We start from the raw sequence: 20760 nt of genomic DNA on the forward strand, positions 1-20760 counted from the left end.
CAAGCCAATCTTCCCTCCTTGGCTCCTTGATGCACAAGCTCCTTCTTGAAGGCACCAAAAACACACTTATAAGCTCAAGAATGGTCCCTAGGAGGCTAGGGTTCTCTCAATACGGCTAATGGAGGGTGTGGTGGCTGAAAGAGATGGAAGGGTATGGTCCATAAGCTGTTTAAATACTCCACAAACCCTAAAAGTTAGGGTTCCATCCTGGTACACGTATGCCCAACGTACACATGTGTACGCCCAACGTACTACTTAAGTTTCCAAACTTACCATTTTGCCACTAGGGCCTCCTTTTGTTACTTCCTTCTACATCAAGAGCCAAGATAACCTAATTAGAATCCGAGGGGTGAATTTAAAGCTATGGGAAATATGGGATGTTACACACAGGTCACATATTCATATGCAACCCGTGCATGAAGAAATGAGCGCGAGTGGAAATTTTCCAAAATTTTCCATTTTTAGGTTTTTAATTTTATTCTCTATTGTTTGTCACGCCCTGCTAAAGCGGAAACATAGGACGTGACAGTACAACGGGTCTCATAGCAAAAGTTAAAATACAACACCAACCATACTATTAAAAGCTTTACAGTTTACATTTAGTTTGAACAACTTTTAAAACTAATTACAACGTATAAAAAGAATCAGACATGCGAATGCTCCTATAAGTGATATGTCTCAATGTGCCACTTACTCGATGATTCCTGAAAAATAGTGTAAAATGAGCGTGAACTATAAAATAATTGGTGAGTTCACAGGTTTACAAAAATATAGGTTTCATGAATCGTAATCAAAGTTTTGATAGAAGTTTCCATAAATAAAATTACATTGCTAAAATTAGTAAATAAGTTTCATAGTTAAAATGAGTAAATACGTTTCGTTGCTAAAATGAGTATACACGTTTTGTTGCTAAAATGAGTATACAAGTTTCATTGCTAAAATAAGTATACAAGTTTTGTTGCTAAAATTAGTATACAAGTTTCATTGCTAAAATGAGTATACAAGTTTCGTTGCTAAAATGAGCATATAAGTTTCCTTGCTAAAATGAGTATACAAGTTTCATTGCTAAAATGAGTATACAAGTTTCATTGTTAAAATGGGTATACAAGTTTCATTGCTAAAATAAGTATACAAGTTTCATTGCTAAAATGGGTCTAGCTGTTATTATTGTGTTTTTTGTTTATATGTGTTTGAGACTGTTGATAGTCTCCAGGGTTGCTGATAACCCAACGAGCGTGCTGTTAGCCCACTGAGACTGTTGATAGTCCCTAGGGTTGTTGATAATTGGTAGTTGTTTATTTGTGTTGTCCTATGTGTGGTATTTTGGGGAACTCGCTAAGCTTTGTGCTTATGATTTGTGGTTTGCATGTTTCAGGTTTTCTTATATTAAAGGAGGGGCATGACTTGATTGCATCACATAAATGGAGGACTTGTGTACTTGATAACTTTTAATGATACTCTGATAAATGTATTAAAAGCTTGAAGTTGTGATTTCAATAAATACTTAAAGTTTTAATCAAAAAATTTGGGTAGAATTTTGGGACGTTACAAAAATAACACAAAAATAATCCGAATGGAAAAAGAATAATAATAATAATAATAATAATAATAATAATAATAATAATAATACCAAACATTAACAAAATAAATAAAAATACAAGGATTGTCCAAACAAAAAATAACTAGTGTCATACCCGTCCAGTGGACACGTAGACAAAATATGATTGAAAGTTAAGTGCTTAATCTATTAAGCATTTTAATGGGTTCAAAATATGATTGAAAGTGTGGATCAAACAAGATACAACAACACAAAAACATTTATATACAAATGGGGGGAGGGGTAAAACGATCCAAAATAAAAAATGATGCAAGAGGAGTAAAATGGTCCAAAATCATTAAAATCAATTAGGAATTTATTATAATTGTAAAAAAGTAATACATATATTTTTCTTTTTAAAGAACATTGTTGATTATGGTAATAAAAGGATGGATTATTAAAGATAAATCAAGAACTAATAAAATAAAATGTACTTTTTTTGTTTGTCTGATTAATTTGGTAGGAGGTGTAAATCCTTTGTTTTTATTTTCTTATTGTGTTTGGATGAGAAGGGTAAGAATGAATCGGTTATATAAGTACTTTTATAAACCAATGTACCACATCTGTATTTTAAATAAAGGTAAAACAATTCACTATTTAAGCATTGTACTTTCGAATATACCATCATATTTTAAAAAAATTATGTTTTTTTCTTATTCATATTTTCTTTGGCAACAGATAAGCATTTCAATACAAATGGGGGGAGGAGGGGTAAAATGGTCTAAAATCATAGATGATGCAGGAGGGGTAAAATGGTCCTAAATCATTAAAACGAATTAGGAATATGTTATAATTGTACAAAATTAATACATGTAATTTTCTTTTACGGATTCTCACTGGTTTTTTCACCTGAAATTTTATAAATTTTATTAAAAATCGAGTCATGATGAAATATAGAATAATAGATACATAAAATAATTGTACATCTCCAATAAATGTTCAATAATGTTGAATACAACCCAGTTGCCCGTGAACCAGACAAATTTATATCCAAACCGGTCTCTGTATAAACCTTAAAAATTACAAACAATTAAAAAATTAAATTAAAATAGAATCCAATCAATGGAAGCAAAAGTAAGTGGGTAGATGTATATACCTTTATGGATAGTTTTTTTTTTACTTAATGTGAAAGGGATGCAATTGATGTCATATAGAGTGATACATCACTCTCGTCTGTATCAAAGCCGCAATAAAGTAGACAAAGGGTAAAATAGTACTTTTCTAACAAAACTTTAATTTAAAGAACCAAAAAATGGAAGTACGTCTCCTCACCTGTAATATAATATAAATTCTCACAACATAACTTCAAATTAATCATGATTTATAAAATATAATATAAATTCTCACAATTTCCCATGATCTTGGATGAAAACCCACTGTGAATCCTTCAAACACTCGTAAACCTGGTTTTTCACATGGAATTGCAAGTTCAACAATAATTATGCACTGAAATATTATAAATAATTAAAAAAACAAATGATTAGCATGTAGGAGTGAACAAATTAGTGCCAATGAAAACACGAGTTTTTCTTATTCATATTTTATTTGGCAACAGATAAGCATTTCAATAAAAACGGGGAGAGAAGGGGTAAAATGGTCCAAAATCATAAATGATGTATGAGGGGTAAAATGGTCCAAAATCATTAAACGAATTAGGAATCTGTTATAATTTTAAATGGTGATTTGTAAAATCTATATTTTTTTGTTTGTCTAATAATATATTTAACATTTATTTCTAAATCTTCATTTATTTTAATTTGTTGTTTTATTTTCTTATTTAACCATTGTACTTTAAAAGTACAATGGTTTAATAAGAAAAAAAAACATATATATTTTTAAATATGAAATAAAAATTAAAGTATGATGCTATATTTGAAAGTACAACGCTTAAATAAGAAAAAATAAAAACATTTCAATACAAATGGAGGGGGGGGGGGGGGGGGGTAAAATGGTCCAAAATAAAAAAACGATCAGAGAACAATAATGATCAAAATTATTTTAGCAAAATTCATTAAAAAAAGTATAACCAAACAGCCTTAATTTCATGAGGACACACACAAATAGTATCTAATAACTCCCTATATAAGAATTATGGGGAAAACCACACATTCTTTCATGAGGAAGTTAAAATTTGCTAGACATAGTATGGGTTATGACTTATGGGTATGAGATTCAGTAATTACCTTATAGATATGCCATAAACAAACATGTTGAAGAACTTTAAATTGTCAACCAATGGTCCACAATTGAATTTCATACTTTAGCTATGTTATTCATATCACCTACATCAATAACCAACAATAAAAGAACCTAAAATCAAAAACAGTAACATGAAAAATTATAGTAAACTGAAAGCACAATCAAACATTTCTCTTAATCAGAGCACCATATCTGCAACGTCGGTTTTTTCTAAAAAAAACAACCTCACCACATCAATTTCTTCTTCTATAGAAGTATGCGTTTGACATTAAAATCCAGACGAACCTGTAATCAAGAAGATATTGGACATTGAATGAGAGAGCATCTGGCCTTTATAACATATACAAAAGTGCCCCCATTACATGTAACCTAAACTGCCCAATATAAACATTTTGCTTGATGCAAGATACACCTCTCCATTTATACACAAATCTCATGGTGCTTCTAGAGTTATTACAAAGGATAGAAGGCAAAATCTGTAGCAGTACATGTGTACATGACTTCTTAGATTATTAATAAACAATTAACTTTTCAGATTAACCAAAAGAAACATAGAGGCAATAATACAAACAGTTGGCATGCTTACTTATGAAAATTAAAAACACAAAAAACAAAAAAACAAAACACAAAAACGGAGGCTCAGATCTGTTAGAGAGAGAAAACTCAAAAGACAAAAAAATGCCTTCCGGATTGCCCAGCCAAGATACAGATCAGGTCTCCAAACTCCAATTTTGACCAGGCTACATTTCATCATCATTGCCTCGTCGATCTCAAGTACAAATCAACATCAGCAACAATAACAAAATTACGTGAATGCCCTCAAAAAGAGAGAGAAAGTAGTTGGTGGTGAATCGGTGTCGAAATCATCGGCTCATACTTGATCAAAGGATCAAATCGCAAGAGGAGTTGCTATCAAAGAGCCTCATCACCCTTGCCGGAGTCTCATTCGCTTGAGCAAAAAACAATGTTACGCCTCAATATCCTCTCTATTTATATGCAGAGTTTGGAGAGATAAGGGGATACGAAAGAACCATGGAAGAGAACGGGGGGGGGGGGGGGGGGGGGGGGGGGGGGGGGGAAGAAAGGGGAAAATTGCAGGTTAATCGCCCGTTGTAAAACTTTGGGAGAAGAAGGAGGAGGGTCGTCGAAACCGATTGCTGGAACCGCAAACAACCGCCAAAATCGAGTTTAATAATAATAATAATAATATTATTATTATTATTATTATTATTATTATTATGTATTTATTATAAATATTAAAAACAAAAAAAAAATAACGGAAAAAGTGTGTGTGTTTGTTAGACCATCCGTTATACCCACCACATACCACATATATGGTGGGTGCCACATCAGCACCACATTCCATTACCACTAACATAGGATACTTACCACTAACACACCACTCCACATCATTATTTTTATTTTATTTTTAATTCAAAAATACAATAAAATTACTTTTTTTTTAATTCAAAAATACAATAAAATTACTTTTTTTTTAATTCAAAAATACAATAAAATTACTTTTTTTTTAATCCAAAAATTAAAATAAAATTACATTTTTTATAAGTAAAAAGCATTCATTTTTTTAAAACTATTTTTTCATTAATTATAAAAATAAAATAACAATTTTAAACTACATTACTTAGTTAATCTAGAAAACAAACATTACATTATTAAGAAAACGAACAAACATACATATAAAAATCCTAATCGTCGTTCATGCTATGTTGGTACAAATGTTCCGCGACATCTTCTCGAAGATTGAAACACGTTTCATTGTTATGAATTTCGACAACTCGCTCCAAAAAAGCATTCGTTCCGGGTACGAACTCCTCAATTGGAACGACAACGTCGTTCGGATCATACGTGCAAATCGCTCGACCTTCATCTTCAATAATCATATTATGCATTATAATACATGCTAGGACCATTCGCTTAATTCTTTCTTTATCCCAAAGTCGTGTAGCATATTTCACTACATGTCATGTTTGCTTAAGGACTCCAAATGCCCTCTCGATATCCTTTCTCGTTGATTCCTTTTTTTTTTGTAAAAAATTTTGCTTTTTCACTTCGAGGAACTGAGTATGCCTTCATCAATGTAGAATAATCCGGGTATATCCCATCACCAAGGTAGTAACCATATTTGTACGCGTGCCCGTTTACCGTGAACGTCATATCAGGTGCTTTGCCGGTCCAAATATCGTTGAAAAGTGGAGACTGACCAAGAACATTAAGGTCGTTGTTAGACCCCGCTACTCCAAAAAAGGCATGCCATATCCACAAATCTTGAGATGCAACAGCTTCTAGAATGATAGTTGGTTCACCTATATCTCCTCGAGTGAACTGACCACGCCATGCAGTTGGACATTTTTCCCAAGCCACATGCGTACAATCTAGACTGCCAAGCATACCGGGAAATCCATGCCTCTCTTCATGAGCCGAATATAATCTCTCAATATCACGTTGAGTAAGTTTACGCAAATATTCTTCGTGAAAAACCTCATAAACACATGCAAAAAACCAATCTACACATTCAACCGCGGTCCTCTCGGATACTTTCAAGTATTCGTCAGATGCATCAAATGCTATACCGTATCCCAAATACCTAAGAGCAGCCGCACATTTTTGTATACTACTAAAACTCATTCTTCCTCTAGCGTCGGGTTTTTGTTTGAAAAAATCATAACGAGATTCTAAAGCATTACTAATACGTAAAAATATAGCCTTATTCAGACGAAAACGACGTTCGAACGAGTCGTCATTATAAAGACAATTATCGGCAAAGTAATCACGTACCAATAAGTCGTGTGCGGCTTGGCGATCACGACTGACGACCGCCCTTGTACGCGCTGCATTCGAACTTTCTTCGGCGTGAACGTGTTGCACAACATTGAAGAATGTCTCGACGAATTCTACGTCGTCATCCGAGTCAAAACTTTTTAAAAATTCCATATTTATCGAGGGATCCATGGGTGTAATTGAGTGTAGAATGTGTATGTATGTTTATGTGTTTTGGTATTAGAAGTGTTTTTATAATTGAGTTTGAAAAAAAAAAAAAAAAAAAAAGAAACGGCCAAAATAGCCGTTCAACGGCTCCAAAAACCAAACACCAATCGAAATCGTCGTTTGAATCCGTTGTCCCGACCACAACTTGCAACGACCACAGACCACCACGAACCACCGGGACGGTGTGCACGTCCGTGGTTCGTGGCCAACTAGACCACGGTCCGCTTCGTGCTACGTATACCGGTTAGCCTTAGGGGGAGGGGGAGGAGGATGTGTTTAATGAATTACGGTTTGACTTTATTTCATTTGTTTCCGACAATATTTGTTATTTATTGTGTAATTTAATTTACTTATTTATTTTAAGTTCCTTTTTGTGTTTGCTTTCTTATATTTATATTAATTAATATCATAGCTATCTTGGTTTTGGTTTTTGATTACGGAGTGTTAAGAAAAGAAAGCATGAGAAAAATGTGTTCAAAATGCTAAGAAACGACTTGATATTAAAAAGAATTCCAAACTATAAAATTGTAGTTGTCGATTGCCTAAAAATCATAGATAAGTACTTATGGTATCTAATATTTTTATTGAATAACAGATAAGTAAATAGTCAAAAACATATCACTAAGCAAAGGATATTACTAACAGAATAAATCGTTGAGCTGTTGTGAGTGGGATGGTCACCAGGTGAAAAACGAATCAATTAGCAAGCATCAGGTGCCTCGCCCTTTGTAACAGATTCTATATCAACTCTGTATTTTCTCAAATGGATAATTGAAATCTATTTCTTGTACCCAACATCTCTCTATTGATCTATTCCTTGTTATCTACTTCTAATTAATTCGGTGAATTATTATTTCACTAATTCACCAGGTTAATTAAATAGGAAATCGAAACTACCTGTTCTACAGACTACGTTTTAAGTCAAGCTACCTTCATTTTTCTACTTTCTCCTTAATTTCCCACTGTCATTTTTCGTTCTCCTTTTATTTTATATATACATGTTGACTATTGTTTCAGGGATCATTAATGATTATTCTGGGATTTGATTTTTATTCCGCGAAAGTAGTTTTGTTTTCTGGAGAGTGACACTGAGCTTTTGAGCTGGATGGAGAATAATTTGAACAAGAATTCCGAAGACGCCTTACTAAGATGGAGGAAGATAAATGGTCTTATAAAGAATCGTAACAAACGGATTGGTTTCACTGCTGACCTCACCAACACTCTTCCGGATATGCGTCTCAATCAGGTCAACAATCTTTCCTTACACCATCTTTTTTCACACTGTGGGACGTTTCAACAAACTATTGGTGATCCTCATCGAAGGATTCCCCCGATTAGCAATTATCAAAAAATTCTATCATTTCTTTGGTTTCTCAAACCAAAAGTGTTTTGTGTTGACGATTTCCTTGTTAAAACAACACTGTGAACATAGTTAGGTAATTTTGTACATCGATTTTTAGCATAAAAATAATAAATTCTAATACGAGTCCTCATGTTTTTTTTACAAAATAAGTTAATACATCTTAGTTATTATCGTATAACGAATGAGAAGGCGAACGGCCTACAAGTTGCACCGCTAAACCTTTTTGTATGGTAAAATCAATTCTTTTGAAAACTACATCTATAGATCAAATGGATATAATACTGTTATGCATGATCCGTTATACTCTACTAAGAAGTTTCATATATACATGTGTTTCTAAAAAAAATGAAATAAAAGCTTAATACAAATAAAAATAAATTATTTGTAGGATGAGGGTTCTAAAAAACAACGAACCAATTTTGATTGTTGGATGAAAAATATGAAGAATAAAAATTTATAGGTTGTAATGTTATTCGTGGACACATGTAAAAGATGAGAGAGAGAGAGAGAGAGAGAGAGAGAGAGAGAGAGAGAGAGAGAGAGAGAGAGAGAGAGAGAGAGAGAGAGAGATTTTATTATTTATGCCGAATGGCTTGATAATATATTATGTTATACGGATTTAAGGATATAAATATTGGTAAGTTGATCTAAAAGTACCAATAACGCAAAGTTAAAAAGTTTTGACAATAAACTTTCTCATGACAAATTCTAAAGGTAAATATGAAACGACTAACACATTTTAGGAAGTACATGTTTCCTCAAATATTCCCAAATATAACCTAAATCATGCTAAAACATTGATTATTTTTCAATTTTAGGAGTTAATTTTAAACAATAAAATATATCAATTTTTCAAATTTTCAATTTTAGGACTTTATTCTACATCTATATCGGTAAATGAAATACAATTTTTTTAATATTTTTGTTTGTTGACAACCACAATGTGAATCTGAATAGTGCCTAATTTTTACACATGTTAATTCACATAAGAACCACCTACTTAGTAAGGTCTTATAATAGTCTTTGCTTACTCATTGATCAAACATTAACATAAATTATTGCTATCGTGGTGTCTTGTATATAGTTGTTCAATATTAATCATTCTAGATTATACTCCAATGAAGCAGCCAAATGGCCTCAAACTACCCTTCCATGTCATAAAAGATTGTACCCAAGACTTCAACAACAAAAATTTCATTGGGAAGGGTGGTTATGGAAGGGTCTACAAGGGAATCCTCACCTGGGGAGATCATATAAACCAACTAGTTGCTGTAAAGCGGCTAGATGTCAACGGATTTCAAGGCAACAAGGAGTTTCGAACAGAGGTTGCAATGCTTTCCGAGTATCAACACGAAAACATTATAAGACTTATAGGCTTTTGTGATGATAACAAGGAGATGATCCTTGTCTATGAATATGCAAGCCATGGAAGCCTTGAAAAATATATATGTGACACTACCATGTCAAGTAGACTATCATGGACACAACTCCTCAAAATATGTATAGGAGTTGCTTCTGCATTGGACTATCTTCATAATCATGTGGCCGAAAAACACAGAATTATACATCGCGATGTGAAAAGCGCGAATGTTTTGTTGGATGAGAATTGGAATGCAAAACTTTCTGATTTTGGGTTGGCTAAAATAGGTTTAGCAAATCAACGCAACACATTTGTGATCACTAACCTTGCTGGCACATATGGTTACACTGACCCACAATATGAAAGAACAGGGTTTTTAACAAAAGAGTCGGATATTTATTCGCTCGGCGTGGTTTTGTTTGAAGTTTTGTGTGGAAGGCTAGCGTGTGTTTTCAGTTACCATGATGAGCGGCGATTCCTACATCATTTGGCTCGAACATGCTATAAAAATGGAGAGCTCGATATGATTATTGATCACAGAATAAAGAAAGCTATCAACCCAATAACATTACGCAAGTTTTCAGCTATAGCATATCAATGCTTACAAGAAACTCGGGAAGAACGACCTACAATTGCTGAGGTGACATTCCAACTTAAGGGAGCCTTGAAAATGCAAGTAAGTTTGAATATCATTTTTATCAATCCCTTCAATATGTATCTTGTTAGGGTAAAATAAGGATGTGTACATAAAAGTACATGAATTGCTTACACATCATTTGTTTTTGCTCATCGTTAGATTTCGCCAGTTTTTTTCAAGATAGAGAAGATGAATCCACCTTTAGTTGATTCCGAATTGGAATCTTTGTCGAGGCTTTATATAAACAAGCGAGACATGGAGAATAAAATCTAAAGTAAAACTTAGGTTTTACTGTTTTCTAGAGAAACGGTCAGAACACAACACCACAGGTTGGTCTTCTATGTTTGGCGGTCTTTGATTGGATGGAAACATATATCTAAAGTGTGCAGTGAAGGATCCTTACATAAAGAAAAAACAATGTAAGATTAGCAAATATTTATTTCATTCTATACTTAATATATCTTTACATGAAAGGCCTGCAATTTTTTGTTCTAGGAACATTCCTTAACTACGTAGTCCTCAAAATAATAGTGGATGCTTTCATACAAGGTAGTTTTCCCATTATCTTGGTTTGGGAGAAAATGTGTGATATTAGTCACTAGAAGTTGAGTATTAGACATGGAGCCATCTTTGAAAAATGATCGCATCATAACAACTAAAATAGCAAAAAAAAAAAAAAAAAAAAAAAAAGTCAATACAACAGATAAAATTACTTCAAGCATGAGAATCAACAGAGTGGATAAAAAGAGATCAGACAATTACAGGTGAATACGATGATCTTTATTCGGTTATGAATTAATGACTATAATGTGCAAATTTTGTTTCTAGATTTAATATTGTTTCTTTTTCTACTGACCTACAATGTTGTACAATTGTCCTAGGCAGTAAGGCGGATGTCCAATGACTCGTAAAATGAAAATTGGTTTTGAACTTATTAAACTTTTTATGGTGATGAAGACTTGAAGTTGTTTAACACTTTAGCATGTTTTAAATTGAGCTTGTTATTCACTTATGTTGCATTAGTTAGGTTGATTCTTCAAATTTTAATGCTGTAATATAACTATATAAGAAAATAGAAGTACTTAACATCTTATAATAAACAAATCAATGAAAGTACATTTTGTTTCTTGCAATAGAAGTATAAACAAGAGCACGCATGTTCATTAGAGTTTGTAAGAAAAGAATTGTTAAAAACTAAAAGACAAGAAGATAAAACATGAAATGAACATGTGCTTTGGATATAAAAACGTTGTCATATGTATGGCGTGAATCTAGTAACTATTTAATCACTTTGTATACACACGGATATTGTATTATCCTATTAGTATCACAAAACAAAAACATATATATAATATTAGATAACATTGTAAGTTATCATTTTCTGCGTTTGATTAAAGGTGGTCTAAGCCGATTTGAGGCCCAGTGCTAAATAAAAATGCACCCGATACAAATAACTATAGTCATAAAAATGTAGAAAATAGTGATAGGTACAAATTCACTAAAACTTAGGATGTGTTTGGGTTGGATGGAGTGAAATAACCAATGAATTAAATGTACCGAGTAATATTTGGCATGGGTGAATTAAAGCAATGGACATTGTTTTGTTTGGCTATTATGGTGTAATGGAATGAATTATATTGGAATAAGGAATCAAGGAATAAAAGGAATAATATTAACCGATAATGGCAAATATTCCCTTGTAACACAAAATCTATTTTACTTGTAAATTTTGCAAAATTATCTTATGAAATATATCTTTTCTATTGGGGTAAGTTACACTAATCGTCCCTCATGCAGGTGTCAGAAATGACGTTTAGTTCGTATTTTTAAAAATTAACTCGGACCATCCTTCGTTTGGTTAAAAGCATGGTTATCAAAATCACGATCTTGATCGTAGGATCGTACGATCCTAGGTATGAAAATCGATTAGGATCGTATTTGAGGTAAGATTGCAGGTAGAATCGTAAGATCGTAGGATTGAGATCCGATCCAATCCGATCCTACCTTCCCTTGATTTTTTATTTTACTTTATTTTGTTTTTTTTTCCAATGAATTTTTTTTTACCCCATTATGTCATTTACCCTTTACCAATTTATTATTTATCATTTTGTATTGTAACTTATGACTAATATTTTGAAGTTTTTATAACTTTTGAATGAAAAATTGAATGTCTAAAATATTTTTCATGAGTAAAAATTATAAATTAAAATTATATTTTATTTTGTGGGATCATAGGATCCCGATCCCGATCTTACAAACCTAAAAACAATCCTAGGTAGGATCCCGATCTTGACAACCTTGGTTAAAAGATGCACTCTTCATCCCTCTAGACCTAAAAAGACCATTTTGCCTTTATTTATTTCTTTTTAGATTTATTTTTCTATTTGTTTGTAATTATTATTTACTTATTGATTTATTTATTTAAAAAAAACTTCTAAAAAGAAATAGGGGCCCTAAGCATACGTTCATACTCGTCCCCCTCTTTCTTCTTTAAAACACCTCCTATCCACCGTCACCACCCATAGTGGCGACTCCGACGACATCTCCGACCGACTACACCAAGCCACCCCTTCCCCTTTCCCCAAAATCCTTTCTTCTTCTTCTTCTTCTTCTTCTTTAAATTCAACCAGTCATCTGTGTCACTCTCTTTCTCTCTCACAGACTGCTTCTCTCTTACAGGCTGCTCTTTCTCTCTCTCTCTCTCTTCACTATCCTCTTTCTAATATCCGGCACCTCCACCTATTACCGCCAGTACTTCCTCTGTCACACCTCCGAACCAGATGGCGGAAATGTCCGGGGACTCGTGTGACTAACAATTGAATAATCATCACAATGAATATATATGAAGCATACCACATTCATCACCAACATTACATAATACAACCAGCATTGTTTACATCAAGTACACTGTTAAAAATACATAAGTTCTAACTGTTAAAAGCACGATAAGTGATGTTACATAAACAAAACCACGCATACTTGCAAATCTTTCAACTTAACGATTACCTGAGAATACAAGTTATTTTGAAAACGGTCAACATATATAATGTTGGTGAGTTCATAAGTATGGTTGAATAAAAGTCTTTGTATCTTAACCACTTGGGTTGTGGTGACTTGGTAAGGCATGTGGAATGTAACAGCCCGGATTTCCAGGTATCTTTTATGCATATATTTTTGGTATTTTGTGGGGGGACTCGGCGAGTTGGAGCTCAAACTCGCCGAGTAGGATCGCAGTTCTGGACGGGGGTTCGCGCCTGGACTCGGCGAGTCCAAGGAATGGACTCGGCGAGTCCGTGCTGTTTAATGAAACCCTAATTTCCCGATCCTAAGTCCTATTTAAAGGACCTTATGGCCCTTCATTGCGGCTACCTTGACCTTGAGAGCACCAAATCAGCTGAGGGTTCTTGTGAGTGAGATAAGAGGCCATTATTCTTCAATTTTGTGTGTGTTTGCAAGAAAGGAAGGGGAAAGTCAAGCTAGAAGAGTTGGGGAGCTTGGATCTACTTCCATTTCGTCAGAGGAGGCTTCTTGAGGTATCATTCAAAGCTTATTCTCGTGTTTTTGTTGATATGGTCAAATCTAGGGTTTCTTCATGCATTATTTGCTTTGTATTTGAAGTGTGAGAGGTCCCATGGGGATATGGTGCTTAGATCTGGACCTTAGTAGGTCCAGAGAGTCCCTAATGTCATGCTTTATGTCCTTCCTTTTGGGTTGGAGACTTAGGTTGCCATTTTAGAGGCCATTTCTTCAAAATGAGCCTTGTAGGCGTTGCATGGTAGCCAAGACTGTGACTTAACATGATGAATATGCTTAGAAGGGCCAGATCTATGAGTTGATGGAGCGGATCTGACCTCAGAAGCGAGTTTGAGTTGATGCATGGCATGGACTCGCCGAGTCCGAAGAACAAACTCGGCAAGTAGCATGAAGATTGTCCTTAACCACTCAGCGAGTGATCTTGCCGAGTTATGGGTTGACTCAGTGAGTCAGGGAGAGTTAGAGAGGGTTGTCAGGTGGACTGAGTCGAGTTGGAACTCGCCGAGTTGTTCTTGAGACTCGGCGAGTTGAGTCATGGTGGCCCCGTGATTCATGCCAGGTGGAACTCGTCGAGTCAGGGGAGCACTCGACGTGTCAAGAGGGGATCCTAGGGAGTCAGTGAACACGTATAGACTCGCCGAGTCGCCCTAGTGCACTCGCTGAGTCCGGTCAAAGTTGACCGTTGACTGTTGACCAGAGTTGACCAGTGTTGACTTGATAGGGGTAGTCAACCTTAGTGGTAAAAGTGTTAATTAGAGATATATGATGTTATAGGAGGATTATAGCTCAGAGGATCGAGCACGAGTGATTTCCAGGATTCGCGAGATACACGAGGTGAGTCTTCTCACTATACTTTACCTTGAGTAGGTAATCAGAGTTATGTGACAGAGTATTTGTATGCTATATGTATGTTATATGTTGTACTGCATTATTTCTATGTGATTTATGCTATGCATGTTTATAGAGATGGAACCGGAAGGTTCCCAAAGTTAGAACCAGTGGGTTCACAGAGTAGGGTCTACGGACCCACAGAGTTATAGCCTCGAGTGGCTAATATGTGTTATGTGTGGTATTTTGGGGAACTCACTAAGCCTTGTGCTTACAGTGTTAGTGTTGTTTGTTTCAGGTACTAGTGATGACCGTGGGAAGGCGTCGGCTTGATCTGTACACACGCACGGGATTTCTATGATATGTGATCTTGGGATTTTGTATGATATGGATTGGAGATTTAAACTTGATGTTTTATGAAAATTAAACGAAAAATGTTTTTTATATTATGCGAAAAATTATTTTGAAATTCACGGTGTTACAAGTTGGTATCAGAGCCTTGGTTTGACGGATTCGAGTACACCTTCGGGCGTATTTGAACTCAAACTGAGGATTTGAGAAGTATTTTCAAAAAGAGTAAAAGATTTTTGAAAAACGCAAAGCAGAGTTGTGTGTACGATCAGTTCGCGCCCGAACGGTGATTTCCCAAAATACCCTCATGTTATGTGATATTGATATTGATACGATGTATTCACATGCTAGAATAGGCTAGGTATTCCTATTAGGACTAGAGTGGCCCGATTTGTGATGCCTTAGCCTAGGAAGAGGTGAGCTGCTATGAGATGCTTGAGAGTGAGTAGGTAGCAGCGAGGGGCTTATGAGAGATCTATTAGAGAGTGGCCTATGCATGATAGAGTACTTGGAATTTGGGAACCGAAGAGGAGGACTTGGGGTGTATTCTGATACGGTGCGGACAGTAGTATTGGGCCCGTACTACTGAAAGCACCAGAGCGGTGTACAGCCCAAGTAAGAATCTTTGGAATACTAAGGATCAAGGAAGAATGAGTTGTCGAGTGTAAGTATGCTCGAAGGGGTTCTAATGTTTCGTATGTTGTATTTCAGAGGTAGATCATGGTGAGGACACGTTTGATGCCTGAGAGCAGCGAGACCAGTGATGAGGAGATCCATCGGATCATCCACGAGGAGGTGGCTGCGGCCATCAGGGCCGAGATACCAGAGATGTTCGGGTCTATTAAGACCACGCTGATTGAGACCTTTGATGAGCGTTATGCCGCTCTTTCTGGGGCTGATGTTGCAGCGGCCACCGCGGCTATTGTTGTCGCGAGGCCGCAAGGCGGTGATGCGTTGTTGTTCCGGGAGTTCAGCAACACAAAACCGCCAGAGTTTGATGGGACCCAGGACCCGGTGGCAGCTATGAGGTGAATGTCTAATATAGAGGGGTGTTTCTTCACTTTCTCATCTCCTGAGCATTTGAAGGTTCGGTTCGCGCTGAACCAGCTTCGCTTGGGAGCGAAGGACTGGTGGAAGTTTGTGACGATGCATTTTACGCCTGCTGAGCTTGCGACAGTGACCTGGGAGAGGTTCACTGCCATGTTCCGAGATGAGTACGTTCCCCAGGTGGAGAGGGAGCGTTTGGCCCAGGAGTTTCTGACCCTCAAGTAGGGTACTGAGTCAGTTACAGCGATTACCAGGATGTTCCATGAGAGGGCGATGTTCTGCCCTGAGCACGTGTCCACTGAGCAGGCACGTATGAGCCGATATTTGAGTATTTTGAGGCGAGACATTCGGGAGTTCGCGGCGAACTCCTCGTACCGGACATTTGCTGAGCTTCAGGTAAATGCCCGGAAGAGGGAGATTGAGCTAGAGACTCAGGCCAGGGAGGAGGCGGAGTCTCAGGGGAGGGATCGGCAAGCGGCACAGTCTCAGCCGGCAGCCAAGCGGGCCAAGCCCGCTGATCCCAAACCAGGGAGCCAGAAGGGCCGCACTTGTGGGAAGTGTGGCAAGGGTCATGAGGGATTCTGCAGAGCGGGATCTTGCTACAAGTGTGGCAAGGAGGGGCATATGGCCAAGGACTGTCCCAAAGGGTTTGCGGTGTGTTTTCACTGCAATCAGACCGGACACCGGAAGGCAGAGTGTCCGCAGTTGCAAGGATCATCTCAGGGAGCTGCCCCTGCCGCCATCAGAGCTACAGAGAGTCAGCCAGTGAAGGCCGAGGCGCCGAGGGCACGAGGGAGAGCTTTTCAGCTGACCGCGGAGGAGGTCCGCGCAGCACCCGATGTCGTGGCGGGTATGTATTCTTTCATGTATTTATTTTAATGTTGAGATATTATGCTTATGTTATGTTATGCGTAGGTACTTTTCTTGTGAATTCTATACCTGCCTTGGTGTTATTTGACTCGGGTGCGAGTCGGTCTTTTGTGTCTTTGGCTTTTAGTCAGCATATCAGTGTTAGTCGTGAGGCGTTGAGTCGGCCTCTGAGAGTTTCCATAGCTGATGAGAGGGTGATTTATGCCACGGAGGTTCTCTGAGGGTGCGTAGTCGAGATTTTCAGTGTTGTGTTCCCGATCGATCTGGTTCCTATTGCGATGGATGATGTATGTGTCATTGTGGGCATGGATTGGTTGAGTAGATTCGGTGCGGTTATCGACTGTGAGCGACAGCTGGTGACCATACGAGACCCTAGTGGGGGAGTTCTTTCGGTGTATGGCGAGGGTACACGTTCAGGATCAGCGTTTTGTTCGGCCGCTAGGGCGAGGCAGTGTCTTCAGCAGGGCTGTAAGGGTTTTGTGGCGTATGTCATGGATACGCGGGTGGATTCCGTGAGACCGAGGTCAGTTGAGGAGGTTCCGGTAGTGCGTGAGTTTCCGGATGTATTCCCCGAGGAGTTGCCGGGTGTGCCTCCTATGAGGCAAGTGGAGTTCAGTATCGATTTGGTTCCGGGGGCCGCGCCTATCGCCAAGGTGCCTTATCGCCTTGCACCTCCAGAGATGCAAGAGTTATCCTCGCAGCTTCAGGAGCTGCTGGGGAAGGGGTTTATTCGGCCGAGCAGCTCGACGTGGGGAGCGCCTATCCTGTTCGTCAAGAAGAAGGATGGTTCACACCGGATGTGCATTGATTACCGGGAGTTGAACAAGCTAACGGTCAAGAACCGTTACCCGTTGCCAAGGATCGACGATTTGTTCGATAAGTTGCAGGGAGCATCTTGGTTCTCCAAGATCGATTTGAGGTCTGGATATCATCAGGTGAGGGTGCGGGATGAGGACGTCCAGAAGACAGCGTTTAGGATGCGTTATGGGCATTATGAGTTCGTGGTGATGCCTTTTGGGCTCACCAATGCCCCGACAGTGTTCATGGATCTCATGAACCGAGTGTGTAGGCCGATGCTGGATCGGTCAGTGATTGTGTTTATCGACGATATTCTGGTATATTCGAGATCTAGAGAGCAGCATGAAGAGCATTTGAGAGAGGTTCTCGGAGTTCTGAGATCGGAGAGGCTTTATGCCAAATTCTCCAAGTGTGATTTCTGGTTGCGGGAGGTCCAATTCTTAGGACATCTCGTTAACCAGGAAGGGATATTGGTCGATCCGGCCAAGGTTGAGGCGGTGATGAGTTGGGAGGTGTCGAGGTCACCCTCCGAGATCAGGAGTTTCCTAGGGTTGGCAGGGTATTATCGGAGGTTTATCAAGGATTTCTCGAAGATCGCAGTGCCACTCACCAGATTGACCCGGAAGGGTGTTGCTTTTTCATGGGGCCCCGAGCAGCAGGCCTCCTTTGAGACACTTCGCCAAAGGTTGTGCGAAGCCCCGATATTAGCCCTCCCGGAAGGGATGGAGGACTTTGTGGTATACTGTGATGCATCGATTTTGGGGTTGGGAGCGGTGCTGATGCAGAGAGGGCATGTGTCACACCCCAAAACCGGAATGGCGGAAACTGTTGGATTAGTGTCTAAGTCCATAACTATTTTGGTATGTACTTGACCCGATGGTGCATGGTCCTTTTGGGTTGCCTTCACCAAAGCAACTTGATTAGAGAAATATATATAGAGAGAGGATAATATGATTTATTAATATGTTATAAGAATAATATATTAAAGAGAAATCATATTTGTTTAATTAATATTGGTCAATAATTAATTAAGAATTAATTTTGTGATCAAATGTAATTAATTAAACTAGAGGGGCTGATTTGTAATTATGTGATAGTTACAAAATAAGGTAAGGATTATCTTATATGGTGAACGAATTTAAGGTTGGAAAGCCTTAGAATTTGAGTATGATAAGGATTCAAGGATTATCTTATTGGTTGCTTAATGGATAATCAACTAGATAAGGATAATGACTGAAACCCTATCTCTACACCTATATAAACAACCCCAAGGTCATGAATTCGTGTAACCCTTCCCAAGAGGTCCTAAGGACGAATTCTAACCTCCCTCCTCTCTCTTTATACCTTCTCCATTTGCTCTTGGTGTTTGTAAGCCATTAGAGGAGTGACACTTGTGACTCTCAGCTTTCCAAGGTCAGTTCAAGGAGGAATTGGATTGTTATTGCTATATAACAATCAAGGTATGTTCTTAAACCTAATTACATGTGAATTCTGATTTCCATATGCTAGAATTAGGGTATATAGTCTTGGATTCAAAGTATGTACAATAGAGAAACCTAGATCCAAGCTTTAGGGTTTGTATGAGCACATAGGATGTCTTATAACCAAAACCCATCAGTGGTATCAGAGCCATGATTGGTTTCTATTGTATTGATGCTTGATGTAACTGAAAATCGTGTTTTGGCCTCACTGTTCGACCTGACTCGGCGAGTCACTCTTAGACTCGGCGAGTCAGCCCTATTCGGCGAGTTCCAGAGGGTGACTCGGCGAGTCGGTGCGTCAGACAGTGCTTATCTCGGGATTTCTTGCTGTTTTTGCATTGGGATAATTACCTTATCATGTTAGATTAATATTAATCCGATTATATGATATATTTGACTATAATTTTAATCTAATTGAAGATATTTATCAATTAATAGGATAATTGTTTCCTTATAAAATAATTGATTAATTATTTTAAGTAAATTGATAAATTATTTTGCAAGAAATCATCAAATATGGATAATTATGTGATTAAATGTTAATTTGAATTATTTGTTATTTGATCCTTGTTGTTGTGAAAAGTTTCATATTTGGCCCTTTAGGTTTTATAGTTTAAAATTTGAACCCCAAAAAGTTTTGTTGTTTTGAAATTTAAATAGTTGAAACCCTAATGTTTTGAAAAAGGTTTCAAAACTTGCCCTCAAGTTTTGGAATTTAAATTTTGATTAAATAGTTTAATTTTGATGCATATTTAAATTCTAAACCCTAATGTGTTGAAATGTTTCAAAACTTGCCCTCAAGTTTTGGAATTTAAAAGTTGATTAAAAGTTTAATTAGGAATGTTAAATTCTAAAACTAGTATAGTTTTAAAAAAAGTTCAAATCACACACTTATGGTTTTATTAATTAATTAAGGTGTATAATTAAAAGAAGTTTAATAAATCCATAAAAGTTTAGGTCTACAATTTAATTGAATTAAAAGTATAATTGTTAAATTAGACCACCTAGTATTTTAAAAGTATAAAAATACACCCTATACTATATATAACATTAAAGGTCTAACATTATATATATGTATGAGTAAAAGTCAGTCTTACCGTTAGTAGGCCTCATTCACGAAGCTGGTCTATAAGGGGTGTTTAAGGAAATTGCCTATAAAATGGCGATTGAATGGGTATCCACTCTTACCCACCGCACTCTTGACTAGTGGAGGGTCGTTAGCCGAACGGGTAGGATAGGACGAAACCTTCCATTATAAGTATAATGAAGTATAAAAGTAACTAAATGTTTTCATATAATTCCCAATCTTAGTTACTTAGGCAAAAGTGAATTGATGCAATTCCATGAAATTACACTTTGTGCCCTTGCGAAGACGTTAGTGGAGCGTGTGTGGTTAACCGGCACACTAAATGGGTCTAAGCAAAGGTAGCAAAGGGTGACTCAATGTTTGTCATAGTTCGGTGGAGCGTGTGTGGTTTACCGGCACATCGAATAGGTGACTGTAACATGTGAGGGCACCATGTAAATTTGCATGGTTATTCACACCCGCTTTGTGATCCTCGACATCCCAGTCACAAACAAGAGGGGCATATCGAGATTTAAACATGCCACTGGAAGTTCAATGAATCTCAAAGGATCTAGGAGTTTTCATAGATTTAAAACTTCAATTTTTTTTCGTTTTTCATGGTG

General features: G+C 37.1%; 2 protein-coding genes and 1 long non-coding RNA gene across 8 annotated transcripts; 1 reads left to right on the forward strand and 2 right to left on the reverse strand.

Moving 5' to 3' along the window:
- Nucleotides 1-2481: 2481 nt before the first annotated feature.
- Nucleotides 2482-4834, reverse strand: LOC145094825 (uncharacterized). The gene is made up of 3 exons (XR_013703586.1): nt 3781-4834; nt 2694-3000; nt 2482-2609 (listed from the first exon to the last, which is right to left on the reverse strand). It is a non-coding gene; the product is annotated as an uncharacterized LOC145094825 (long non-coding RNA).
- A 954-nt stretch (nt 4835-5788) lies between these two features.
- On the reverse strand, nt 5789-6748 carry LOC145096079 (uncharacterized). The gene has a single exon (XM_079033850.1). It carries the CDS (start codon nt 6746-6748, stop codon nt 5789-5791), a length of 960 nt encoding a protein of 319 aa, XP_078889976.1.
- Nucleotides 6749-7588: 840 nt separating this feature from the next.
- LOC145093665 (putative receptor-like protein kinase At5g39000) lies at nt 7589-11250 on the forward strand. Of its 6 annotated transcripts, none has more exons than XR_013703023.1 (5): nt 7589-7722; nt 7820-8048; nt 9293-10201; nt 10322-10581; nt 10658-11250. XR_013703023.1 is itself a non-coding variant. In XM_079031875.1 (3 exons), the coding sequence occupies exons 1-3, from the start codon at nt 7908-7910 to the stop codon at nt 10433-10435; spliced, it is 1164 nt and encodes a 387-aa protein (XP_078888001.1). In that variant the 5' UTR covers nt 7589-7907; the 3' UTR covers nt 10436-10654. The 6 variants fall into 6 exon arrangements, 1 of the variants encoding a protein (XP_078888001.1); XR_013703021.1 differs by having other exon boundaries at nt 7589-8048; nt 10658-10926; nt 11044-11249; XR_013703022.1 differs by having other exon boundaries at nt 7589-8048; nt 10658-10926; nt 11048-11249.
- Nucleotides 11251-20760: the final 9510 nt, after the last annotated feature.

This window comes from Lactuca serriola, chromosome 3, assembly GCF_051521515.1.
Source record: "Lactuca serriola cultivar US96UC23 chromosome 3, Lser_US96UC23_V15, whole genome shotgun sequence".
NCBI lineage: Eukaryota > Viridiplantae > Streptophyta > Magnoliopsida > Asterales > Asteraceae > Lactuca > Lactuca serriola.

Excerpts from the sequence above, each read along its gene's own strand:
- LOC145096079 (XM_079033850.1), bottom strand. The coding sequence starts at position 6,748 with ATGGAATTTTTAAAAAGTTTTGACTCGGATGACGACGTAGAATTCGTC.
- LOC145093665 (XM_079031875.1), top strand. The coding sequence starts at position 7,908 with ATGGAGAATAATTTGAACAAGAATTCCGAAGACGCCTTACTAAGATGG. Across the intron at positions 8,049-9,292 it reads CGGATATGCGTCTCAATCAG|CCAAATGGCCTCAAACTACC; the intron begins GTCAACAATCTT and ends CCAATGAAGCAG. Across the intron at positions 10,202-10,321 it reads AGGGAGCCTTGAAAATGCAA|ATTTCGCCAGTTTTTTTCAA; the intron begins GTAAGTTTGAAT and ends GCTCATCGTTAG.